At 34.5% G+C, this 12,820-nt stretch overlaps 1 protein-coding gene across 1 annotated transcript in view; it reads left to right on the top strand.

Moving 5' to 3' along the window:
- The window catches only part of PDE10A (phosphodiesterase 10A), a 394,122-nt gene that overhangs the window by 363,271 nt on the left and 18,031 nt on the right, over positions 1-12,820 (top strand). Inside the window, exons 19-20 of the mRNA XM_044671862.1 lie at positions 1,194-1,305; positions 8,147-8,227. Of these exons, the coding sequence (XP_044527797.1) occupies positions 1,194-1,305; positions 8,147-8,227 (193 nt within the window). The remainder of the gene's footprint in view (positions 1-1,193; positions 1,306-8,146; positions 8,228-12,820) is intronic.

Genomic DNA, 12,820 nt, shown 5'->3' with positions numbered 1-12,820 from the left:
ATATACATTCAGAGGGATATTAATTTTGTTTGTTTGTTTCATGGATTGCCTTGGCCAAAAAAAATGTTATCACCAAGTAGTCAATCTACTGCTGATGTACCTCCCTGTGATTAGCTATTCTAGTCCTTGTAAATCAGAATTTATCTGTTCTGGGGCTATACTCAAGGCCTTTCCAGCATGATAATACCTACCAGAGCTTGAATTTCCTAGCATAACCTTTAGGGACCTATGGTTACCTCTGTCCCACAAAAAGGTATTAGAGTACCTGTTTGTGTGTCTCTGTGTATAATGTGAATGTGTGTACACACATATTATTTGTAGGTATGTATTATATAAGGATATATCTATATACATATTTATATCTTTAGATCATTTGAAGGGCCACAAAGCATTATGTAGAAGATGGCATTGGAGCTGAGTCTTAAAGGAAACCAGGAATTCTGAAAGATGAATGTAGTCAGCAGTGCATTCCATGAGTAGGACACAGTTATAGGGAATGGAGATGAATGAGCAACAATAAGAAAGTCAGTTTATATTGATTACAATGTACCTCAATTTGCATTAAGATTAGAAATTAGATTGCATCCAGATTGCTATTCAATTTATATTCCAAACAAGAGTCATTTTTTTTTTTACATTTTATCCTTAAAATAATAGGGAGTCACTAACATAATCAGACCTGAATTTTAGGAAAATTGCTTTTGGCAGCTTTGTAGAAGATGGTTTGGTGCATAGTTTAGACCAGGAGACGAATTAGGAGGCTATTGTAATACAACACACAAGAGGTGGTAAGGGTAATGGCTATGTTGGGTAGGAAAAAAACAAATGGATTCACTGGGTGTCATAGAGTTAGAAATTACCAGATTTGGCACCTGGAGGTAAGTGAGACTGTAGCATCAAAGATGACAGTGAAGTTATGAATCTTGGGAATCATCCAAATACTTGAGAAATGATTGTATAATGCCTTTGTTTGCAAATTACAAGTGATAGTTGTGTCTTCAGGGTAGTAGTGAGATTCATCATTTGGTTCCATTTATTTCTTGTTTGTAATATTACATTCTTATTTTAGTATATTTCTCATGTTGTTATGTTTACTATTCATTCAGTTTTTAAAAGTTCTCACTGAAATTTCTCTTCAGTATCTGTCTGATCAATTTTATTCATCTGATTAATTTTCTGTTGTTATATTCTAGAGACCGGGTAATTGGTCTAATGATGACTGCTTGTGACCTTTGTTCTGTAACAAAGCTATGGCCAGTTACAAGATTGACAGCTAATGATATATATGCAGAATTCTGGGCTGAGGTACGTACATGTTTCTCTTGCCTACACAGAAGTATGAAAGTATGAGAAGTATGAAAAAATTCTGAAAAAAGAGTAAAATAGTTATAGTTACATAATAGTATGTTATTTGTGTTAATATTTATTTTAAAACCACAATTTATAATAGCTATCCTTTATTAAGATGAAATAAACAGTAATTAATATATATACTAAGAACAATAATTTATTGGAAATTGCAGTGACATCTTTAGTATATAAAAATCATTGGTTCAAATGAAAAATTTCTGTTACTCCCTCAAGGAATGAAAATTATTCCTTTCTTCAGCTAATATTTAGTTCTTTTTTGCACATAATAGATCCATATGTAAAAATATCCATTCCTCTGAAATATTTGATAAAAGTTATTTTGTTGCAATGCCACATGATAGTGGCAAATATAAACAGAACTCAAGAGAATGTGAGTTCCATAACATTAATGGAAAATTAATTAAAAATCCTTAATGAAATTTTTATCACTTAGTCATCTCCCTTCTTTGCTTATACTATCTATGTTATCAGAAATGCTTTTCTATTTTCAATGCCTAAATTTACAATTCAAATTACCTACCCATTCACTATTGTGGAACTTATTATTATACAAGTCCCATCTCTTTACTCATCTTTACATCATCATTACTGGGTTAGGAAAACTAAAAAATGATTTTCCAAAAGATTTGTATATTCTCAATTACCTTTTTTTAGGAAAGTTATATTTTACAGTGTGATATTTGGTAACTAATAATTTAACTTGTAACTCACCCAGGAAGATGAGCTTACTTAAGAAATAAAAACTAGCAAATTATTCATCTTAATCATAATTCAATTTAAATTGAAGAATTTTGTTACTTAAATTTCCTTTTAATGTTCAGGCCAAGAAGTTCTTATTGTATGAGCATCATGATCATTTAGTTGATTGCTTGTCATGGAAATGTTTTTCTGGAATGCTGTATGCTCTGTGTAATTGGGTTTTCCACATATGCTTGTATGCTTGTGTATATTTATGTTTTGTCACAGAGCCTAGTTATTGTCAGTCTCATTTAGTAAAGTTAATTTGGGTCTGCATGTCTGAAATCCCTCAGCTAAAGAATCTGGATAAACTTTTTCTTGTTATCAAGATATTAGATTTTTACAACAATGTAAAAATGAATTGCATATTTTTTGAAACTAGTATATATGGCCTACATTATATGAGTATCCATTAGAAAGCAATGTATTATTGTCGAAGACATACATTTCATTAATTGTGCTTCTATAGCTAACAGCTAAATTAGTCATCTGTATATTTCATATTAATCATTATGACACTTTGAATGGGATTATCTAAGAGCCACACTAAGAAAAATCTTTATATAAATTATTTAATAAGTTGATTAGTTCAATAACCAGTTCCTCATCAAGTTCTTTAATTATTTTGTATTGCTGCATACTTTGATGTATTTTGAAGAACTGGGCCAAGTTTATTTAATCTTCATATTCAGTAGGCAGCGCAGTATAAGAGAGGTAGTCAATCAGTGAATGAATTGAAGGGAAGGAAAAGGAAAGAAAGGGAAGAGAAATTAGAAAAAATGTCTAATTTTTTATGTTTGTTTTGGTTTTGATTGAAGAGTTGCCAGGAAACAATGTAATAGTGAAGGTTCTAAAATTTAACTAAAATGATATATTTCATTTGCATTGTTATTCTGTTTTTCAAAATGTCTCAAAGAATTATAATTCCTATTGTAGGGCCACCCACCCAATTTTGTGCTTACACTAGCAGGTTGAATTCTGCAAAAGACAGTTACTATTTACTGTTTAGGCTCTAGGGTTAACACTAAGGGGCTGTGTTTCTAATACTGCTGCTAGCAACCTCTATGGATGTTCTCACTGAAAACCAAATTCACTTATCTTTTTAGCATGTATTTTTTTGTCTGAGAGACAGAAGTTCTGAGGATGATCAAACAATTTATTAGGCCAGCCATAACCAATAAATTGGGTCATTGGCCTCTCTTGACAACCAAAGACCCAGAGTGATGCCCTGCAAAACCTTTTAATCCTGATTGCAGCCTATCTTTTGAACACCCCCTGGCAAAGCCATCCCAATTGGGAGATATTTTAGACATTCAGAACTCCTACTTACTGGACATCCTTTTTGCCCTTTGCAGAGGTGTTCCTCACACTTTTCTCTACCAGAAAGAATCACTGTCCTTGAAATTGTCTTTTCCTTAAATTGATGTGGTGCCTCCTTACTGCTCCACTCCTCTAAATTCCAGTTGGATTCCTTGTGTGCTATAGGTCCAGTCTCTCTAATATCATGGTCAATAGTGAGAGAGAAGCCAGAGAGAGAGACAGACAGAGAGAGACAGAGAGAGACAAAGAGAGATAAACATTCCACTGCCACCCTCCCCATACTCCCAGCTTCTCACAGCAATCCCCTTTCAAGGGCTTGGCATGAAATGGATTCCACTGAAACGAAGCCCTTCACTACTTCAACAGCTTGCTATTTTAGATACAACTCAAGAAGTCTGACTCGGTGTTCTCAACTAGTCACACAATGTTTGTGGCTTCAGTTATTGATCCATTGCCAAATAGCACTCTCAACTTTATTAAGAACATATTTATGTCTATACTTTTTGATGAATTGATTTAATTGAGATTTCTGAACTTTCTGTGTTTAAATTAATGGGAAGTAGAACCCCACACATAGATTCTTTTATACGCATCCATACACACATGTATTGAGTTAAATAGTTTATTATGTTCCTAGCAAATAAATTGGAGGCATTTTAAATTCATACTCACAAACTCTAAGTTGCTATCTAGTGATTTGGAGAGGCATAGCCATTGTCCTTTTCTTGTTCATCATACAATACTTTCTATTAAAGTCTCAGAAAAGTCCATGTGTCACATAGTTCACAAACATTTGAGATGTTTATATATTTTCAGACTTTCAGATGCATGATGACAAAACTTAAACAGATATTAACAGTAACATTTTAAAATTTGTTATATTATTGCCTGTTTTTGTATTTACTTTAAGCTTATTTAGCAACACTGATCTTCTAGCACCAAGAGAATTGGGAAAACATACCCTCTCTCTCTCCTGCTGAAAGCACGTAGGTACTTAAATACATAAATACAGACTTCCCAGGTTTTATCATGGAGAATTCTTCTTGATCCTTATAATACACAGGCTACCAAAAATTTCTCCAGAGATCACTGAAATATATAAATAATCCAACAGAAGACTCTGGCAAAACATCTCTATGTTAGCCATCATACACAGGGCACATGAAATATCCATAAGGATCTTTTTACATTTAAAATGATTACAATTTAAGGTAAGACTAAAAATTCCTTCAGGGTTCCTTTACTTTAGAGTATCCTTATTTTTTTCCAAATAGCCATAAAACATTTAAGGAATTTCACTGAAGATCCAAATTCACCCCTTATATAGACTTACTTGTAAAAAAAAAAAAGAAAAACAACTTAGAAACCCTTCAAAGAGGTATAGAACCACCCCCCCCAAAATTTATTAAATACTTGGAGACTCTGGTCCGGCAGGAAAACCTTATTTTATAGACCTGAAGTCCCTACAGATCTCACAGTAAAACAAGTACAAGTTTGCTTAAAAGCCAAAAAAAAAAAAAGAGAGACAAACATTTTTGAGTGATTTGCAAATCTTAAATGGTTATAGTAATAACGAATATTAAGTACTTATATATTCAAAAAGCAGAAAAAAATCTAAAAAAAAAGCAAAGCACCTCCCCCTCAATCCTAGTCTGATCTTGAAAGAACTACAACAGAAAATAGACTAACAAATTATATTGTAAGGTAACAGTTCTCAAATTAAATCTAGGTACTTTGGGGTAGGGAATAGTGTCCAAGTCCCTTTCAAGGGATCTAAAAAGTTAAAGATTATTTTCATAAAAAGCCAAAGATTTTAATTTTTAATATGTTAAATACTAATAGATATAAACAAAACAAAACAGAACTCCATGGGGATTCTCAGTGTCTAAGAGTTTAAAGGGTCCTAAGACCAAAAAGTTTGAGAACTAATTGCTTTAAAAAAAAAAAGGTTGATTTTCCCTACTTGATGCCTTCAAATGAGAATATCTAGGTAGAAAATCTCTGGTGAGTTTTTGCAAAGGCAAATCATCCCCAAATGAAGCTTCCACAGGGTAGCACCCTATCTGGGACAAGCTCCCTCACTTGTACTGGCATAGCTCATCAGTATTCTTTGTGTTCTGGGAGTGACCCTGAGGGGTTGTCTTGATAGCACTGTCCTTCCTTATTTCCCACAGGCATGCTCTCCATCGACAATCAACCCATAGCTTTTAGAAAAGGAATTTGCTGCGAAGGTATGAGCAAGAACTGTTACAAAACACTCTTCCCAAAAGTCTGGTGCAAACTCTCTCACAAATACACATAGAGTTTATGGTGAGGAGTGAGCACAAAATTAAGGGTAATGACATGTACAGAGAATTCCCTGTGGCAAAAGAGCACCCTACAATTCCCTGGTTGCTGAAGCCCATGTTTCCTTTCCTAGAGTTCTTGTAATGTTCCCTTTATCTGTATCTTAGTTGAGAGAGAGCTGAATGAGAGCTAGTCACTGCTGCAAGTGTAGTCTGGCTGAAAGGTAAGGAAGCATCAGTGGAAGTTAGTAGTTTGAAAAAAAGTTATAAAGGAAGGGGCAACTAGTTAATACTATGAACAGAGCACCAGTTGAGAGGACCTGGGTTCAAATTTGACCTCAGACACTGGGCAAATCACTTCATCTCAATTGCCTACCCCTTAAAAATATTGATTCTAAGACAGAAGATAAGTGTTTTTAAAAAGTTACAAAGGGATTTTGGCCTTCAATTGTGGGGGGCCTTGAATGCCACACAAAGAATCTTTTAATAATTCAGTTATAGGCCAAAATATAAGTATAGGCAACAGAAGAATATAGCTTTTATCTTAGAGAAAATAGGGAATGGTTTGAGCTTTATTGAGTGGGAAACTGGTATGGTAAGACCCATACCAAGAGTAGTTTAGCTCCATATACTCTCACTTTCCAGCCAAAGCATACTTGTAATAGTTAACTATTTCTCATTCCTCCCTGCAGTTACTTGAGAAGCAGCATAGCATAACAAATGGAGGGTCAGCCTTGGATTCAGGAGGTCTTGAATTTAAAAGTTGTTCCTCTGAAACAGACTGGCTTTATAGCCATGGGTAAAAGGCTTATTATAAATTTGAAATGTATAAGTCTACTTGAAAGCAAAAATGAAGGCCAAATGATACTCTTCTAGGCCTGTGCTTCTTTGTGGAGTTCTAATTTTATATCTTGATTGTCTGAATATGTAATTGCATGTTAATGTATATATGTGCATATACAGGCATGGGGCAGTGGCTGTATCTAGCTAAAATAATGATAATGCATAAATCCTAATGCATGCACTTTATCATTTTAATAGTTTTATATGACATAGAAATTTGTGGAAAATGTAATAGTCCATAGATACAGATCCTATTATATACTTATTCTATCTTTGCTAAAAGACTTAAGCAGCTGGGTGCCCAGTGGATAGAGCACTAGACCTGGAGTCAGGAAAACCTTAACTGAAATTCTATTTCAGACACTTAGTAGATTTGTGATGCTGAGATAGACACTCTTTGCTGTTTTCTCATCTGTAAAATGGGAGATATTAATAGCATCGATGTCATCACAGGGAAATTGTAAAGACTAAATAAGATAACATATGTAAAGCATGTTACAAACTACAAAGTTCTATATCAGTGATGGCAAGCCCATGGCACGAGTGCCAAAGATGGCATGCAGGGTGCTCTCTGTGGGCCCTCAGCCACCCTTTCCCCACCCAAAGTTCCTTACTAGAAAGGCAGAGGAACTTGGGTGGAGCTGCTCTCCTCCCCCTCTCCACCATGTCTGATGACAATTTTTCCCATCCCCTGCCCAGCAGCCCAATGGGGACACACGGGGGGGTAAGGTGAGCAGCTCACAGGCAGTGGAGCAGGGAGCAGAGCACTCGGGCCCTCTCTATTCTTGCTGAGGACATCCTTCACTTCACCAATCCCTCTGCCCAGCAACCCATGAGAGTGCTTCCTCCCTCCCCTGTGTGAGTAGGTTAAGGGTGGGGGCAGAGGACACCCAAAACTGATGGAGGGGCAGAGCAGGGCATGCCATCTGTGGGGGCCAAGTTGAAGCACTCAGTCTGGGATGTGGAATGGGAGCAAAGTCTGGCACTGTCTCTAAAAGGTTCACCATCCCTGCTTTATATCAACATTAGCTTATTGTTATTCAGAAAATTTATGTTTGAGCATTGCAGTCTTTTATAGGATATAATTCAGTTGTTCAAGAGCATTCCTCCCCCCCCTTACACTAGGAGCATGAAAGAGAATTTGGAAAATTCTGAACTAAGGAAATACATCGTAGTTATTTCAAGTATTACCTCCTTTTTCTTTTTGATCCTCTCTATGGACTACATGAACTATGATGGCTCCCAACTTGAGGATGCCTTTTGTTTCTTTCAAATCCCCTTATTTAATTCTTGGAGGAAGGAGGCAGAAAGTATAGGTTCATTCTTAGAATCTTAACTTACCTTAAGTCTAATATTAAGGCAAAATGAGGAAAACTATATCTAAATAGAATATATTGTATTGTGAAAGAATAATGTCATTGAAATTTTTCTGTAATAGATCGTTTAGTAACCACATTGCTTTTGGATTGTCAAGAAAATATAAGTTTTTGAAGAAAAAAGGCTTTCATACCAAAAATTATCTTCTTAATTGCAAAACTTATTGTTAAAGAGAGAAAATATGATTCTTTTTCTTTTTTCTTTAACTCTAGGGTGATGAAATGAAGAAATTTGGAATCCAGCCTATCCCTATGATGGATAGAGACAAAAAAGATGAAGTCCCTCAAGGCCAAGTATGAATTATCTCAGTAAACAAATTAAATGTTTTATTTCAGTCATAAATGGTACATGAGTAAATTTCTAAGTGAGTAAAACACACATAAAATCTGACAATATATTTTGAACCAAGATTACATTATTCTGTTACATGAAAACTGTGCAAATTATAGCCATCCTCTTTAGAAAGACTGAGAAAAAAGTAGAAAAGATATTTATCCTCAGTTACTTTGAACTGCATGAATCTTCCACATATCTTAAGCATTTTAATTACCTACATGTAGAGAATTCCAAATTAATGACTTAAAACACCAGTTCTGGAGAGAATGCTGCAAGAGGCAACAGCCACCTCTCCTTATACAAGGTATTACTATGTGGGCTGCTTTGGTGTGGTGGTTAAATGCTGTAGATTTCAAATCTCACATTTGGATTTCAAAGGAGAGAGACAATAAACTCTTAATAACCTCTTATTCTTCCCCTATAGGTCCAAATGACCAATCAGAGCAGATGCTGGTTTTATTGATGGTTGTAAATATTTGAGAGTATTGACATAAAGCATTTTGTGCATTTGCTTTCCATCTTTTTGACAGACATTTCTAGATTGTGTACTCATGTCCAAGAAACTCTCTACTTTTGCTTTTTGCTTTTTTCACTTTTGTCCTTCTTAAAGAAGCTGTTATGAATTGATTAGCACTTCTTAAACATGTATTGCCAAGCCCTGAAGTAAAGTGCCAAAGATACAAATACAAAACCAAATACATATTGGTCTTGCCCCCAAGAAGCTTTTGTCCTAATAGAGGATAACAGCTTTCACAGAGCAGTTGGTAACTAAGGAGGAACACATTTGTTACTAAATTTACAGAGATAATGGAAGCATGTTAATATACTCCTTTCCAAAAATAGTCAAAGAGTTGATTTAAACATGATTTAATTATGGAAGAGGTAGGAGGAAGAGAGGTGTACTGGTGAGTTATCTGGAGAGGCTGATAAGAAGATGGCTATAGAATGAAGTGAAGGACAGCTAGGACCTGCCTAGCTGAATGAGTCACCAGAACAGGATGGGGTAGAAGTTGAAAGAGGAAAAGACTAAAATCTCTAAAGAGGGATTTCTGCATCATGGGCAGCTAGAAGGCAGGCTATAAGGAGAGTTTGTTAATTTTCTACTACTAATATTTTAGATATGTGTTGGATTATGAAATAATAAAATTGAAAAGACCATTGATAAGATGAATATAATAATATTCATAATATAATATGTATTACAATGTAATTCAATAAAACTATAATAAAAATAATCTATTACAGAATATTGTAAGACTTTATTTTACTCCTAGGTTACTCAGATGTGCATTGAGTTTAAAAGATGGATGATCATTGTGAATTGATTATTTTAGAGCATGGATTCTAATGTAATGTAACTTTTAAAACTCAGGTAAAAAGTTGATTTAGATTATTAAGGTTTTACCAAAATCCCAAGAGCATCTTGGCATAATCTAATACATTTAAAATGAAAGAGGGTTGTTTACGGCTATATTATCAGATGTTTTCAATTCTATTGCCAGCATTGTTTTCATTAAGAGCCTAGCCATGTAGATATTTATTTATTTAATAATATAATAAGTTTGTTTCTTTATCTTGTATATTTCTGAGTTGAACTCCACCATGAAAGTTTTACCAGTGATTAATTCAAATTTAAAATCTATTTGTTACAATTGAACTCGTCTCAAGAGACTGATTTTGGGGTAATTATATGAGTTTATTGGATTATATTAGGTTTATTGGTTAGACCAACTGATAAAGTGACATGTCTGTATGGTTTCCTCACAACCACAGATAACCTAATCTAGATCAGACAACATAAATAAATACGCTTTTAGGTACTCATTATTCAGCCCCTCCCTTGAATGTCCCAAGATATCATTAATTGGTGGTAGCTAATTAAGAGGTGGTCCATCAACCTATATCCTCCCTCCTCATCCCCACAGATGGACAAGTTATGTACACTAGAAAAAACCCTTCTCTCCTTCATTCATTGGCCAAATTCTGTTAAAAAGGAAGTCATTTCCTTGGGATTTCCAAGGATAAAGGAAATGCAAAAATTAGCGGACTAGATAGCATCTTTGATCCAGATCCCAGACCCAGGAACACAGAGGAATTCTCTGTAATCTATAGGAATTAATACAGCATGCAATAGATAAATTCTTATATTCTCATGTAAAATCAATTTAGTTTTAGATCCTTCTTGACTTTGAAAATGTAGATTTCTTCTCCATGTTTAAAACGTGTTCCTGAAAAGATGCCTATAAAGTAAATTATTGTATATTTTCTATTCTCTCATTAATTTCCATTTTTAAATATATATGCAGATTTTTTGTTTTTTTAAATATATGCAGTTTTATATCAGTATTTAAAAATCACACTTAATATGGCAGTGCCTGAGCTACCTTGTTCCTGAGATTCAATCTGAAATCAAAACACAATCACATTCTAAGCCAGATTCCTGACATTACCCCAAACTAATCAAGACCTATTTTCTGCCTTCTAGCACAAGAAAAAGCTTAAGATTGCAAAGGCATGGATATGTTTGACAGTTATGAGTGCAATACTTGACTTGGAATAGCTACTGCAGTTGCTCAGTGAACTGATCCCAGAGTTGAAAAAGAGAAAGACAAAAACTGGATTACATATATAAGATTATGAGTGCTTTTAATCACCCTGAGCATATTCTAAGGATTTTATATAGCTGTGAGTTGTAGAATACCACTGCTAACCAACTCTGTGCAACAGACTTTTCCTGCCACTGGGCTTTTCATTTATGAAATGTTATGCCAAATTATTTTAATTGGTTATGGATATCATTGAAGAGGTTCTACAGTGTTGGGCAATGGGTGTGAGGGTAACAAGCACAGGTTTCTTTTCTGAATGCGTATTGCCCTACCATACCTCTTCACTTGTCAAGGATATCAAGAGTTGGCTAGCAGAAACAGTTTTAAAAGAGTCTTTAGACACAGATACATAGTTTTATTAATGCCTTTAGTTTTTGTTTTACATTCATTTCTGATTATGCCCTCTCTTTCCCTATTGAGAGATTTAGATCTTAATAACAACCACTTAAAAAGGAAAGAGAAAAAAATTGAGCAAAACTAATTAGTCTATAGTTGATGCTTAACAGTATGGGCAAATATTCAACATCCATAGTTCCCCCACCTTTTCAGTGAAAGGAAAGATGTGCCTTTTGTCAGTTTTCCTCCAAGGCTAGGCTTGGTCATCATGATGGCACAGTTTCAGTTTCCATTTGTTTTTATTCTTTACATTTACATATTATAGTTACTGTGTCAATGATTTTCCTGAGTCTCCTTTCTTTACTCTTTAGCATTGCTATAAATCTTTCCATTTTTTATTGAATTCTTCAAAATCATACTTTTTATTGACCAGTGATATTCTATTATATTCACTAGCCACAAGTTTCTTTACCCATTCTATAGTAGGTAGTCATTCATATTGTTTTAAATTATTTGCTCCCACAAAAATTGCTGCTCTGAATTGTTTGGTATATTTGTTCAGTTGTTTCCAAATCTTTGTGAGTCTTAGGTTTTTTTTTTTTGGTCAAAGATAATAGAGTGGTTTGACATTTTCTTCTCCGGCTCATTTTATAGATAAAGAAGCTGAGGTAAACAAGGTTAAGTGACATGCCCAGGGTCACACAGCTATTAAGTGTCTCAGGCCAGATTTGAAAAAGATGAGTCTTCCTGATCCCAAGTCCAGTACTCTATCCACTTTGCCACCAATAAACTTCACAGTTTGGTATATATGGGACCTTTATTTTCATCTTAGACTTAGTATGTACAATGTTTATGTATATTTTAGTCTCTTTTTTTAAAAAAGCGTAATTCCAAATTGCTTTACCAGAGGGTTGGACTAATTTCTTGTTCCACAAACAGTATGTTAGTGTTCTTGGCTTCCCAGATTACCTTATGGGAATTAATTTCCATTAGCTAAGGTTTATTATTAAATTGTGATTGTTTATGTCAGTACCTTTTTTACTTTCCATTTGGAGTCATCAGTAGCTTGTTAGAATAGATCAGTGTTAGCGTACCTATTGCATAAAATGTCTTTTCATTTTGATTCTTTCCTAATGATGGGCATAATGTAGTCATCATAGTTGTTCAACCATCTCTATTTGTCATTCATCCTACTACTGACTCATTGTCTAGGGTTTACCAAATATATTAATGTTGCTCTTCTATTTTTGGAAATAGTATAGAAGAATGTGTAATTCTTTTTATCCATTTTTTAAAACCCTAAGCACCCCAGCCAGAGACAGTGCTTCTCAAAAAAGTGCCTGTATTAGATGTGTGGATATGTATCCACTGAGAATTTTTCCCTTTCAGCTATCTCCTCCCAGTAAATGATGTTTACTAAGACATAGTAAATTCATAAAATAAAGAAAGGTATCCAGACTTTCCCTGTACCCAGAGGAAAAATGTTTTAAGCTTTAGTGAGAGGAGTTTATGTCCTGGAGGTCATATAGTCTGAGAGTTTCAGGAACACAATATTCATCTGAATAATCCAAACATTCGCCATGCCTGCTTGATCTAAGGAACCTTACT

The sequence above is a fragment of the Gracilinanus agilis genome, chromosome 4 (genome assembly GCF_016433145.1).
Source record: "Gracilinanus agilis isolate LMUSP501 chromosome 4, AgileGrace, whole genome shotgun sequence".
NCBI classification, from domain to species: domain Eukaryota; kingdom Metazoa; phylum Chordata; class Mammalia; order Didelphimorphia; family Didelphidae; genus Gracilinanus; species Gracilinanus agilis.
Note: the sequence above shows the minus strand (reverse complement) of the source record. Positions and strands in the feature narration are given on the sequence as shown.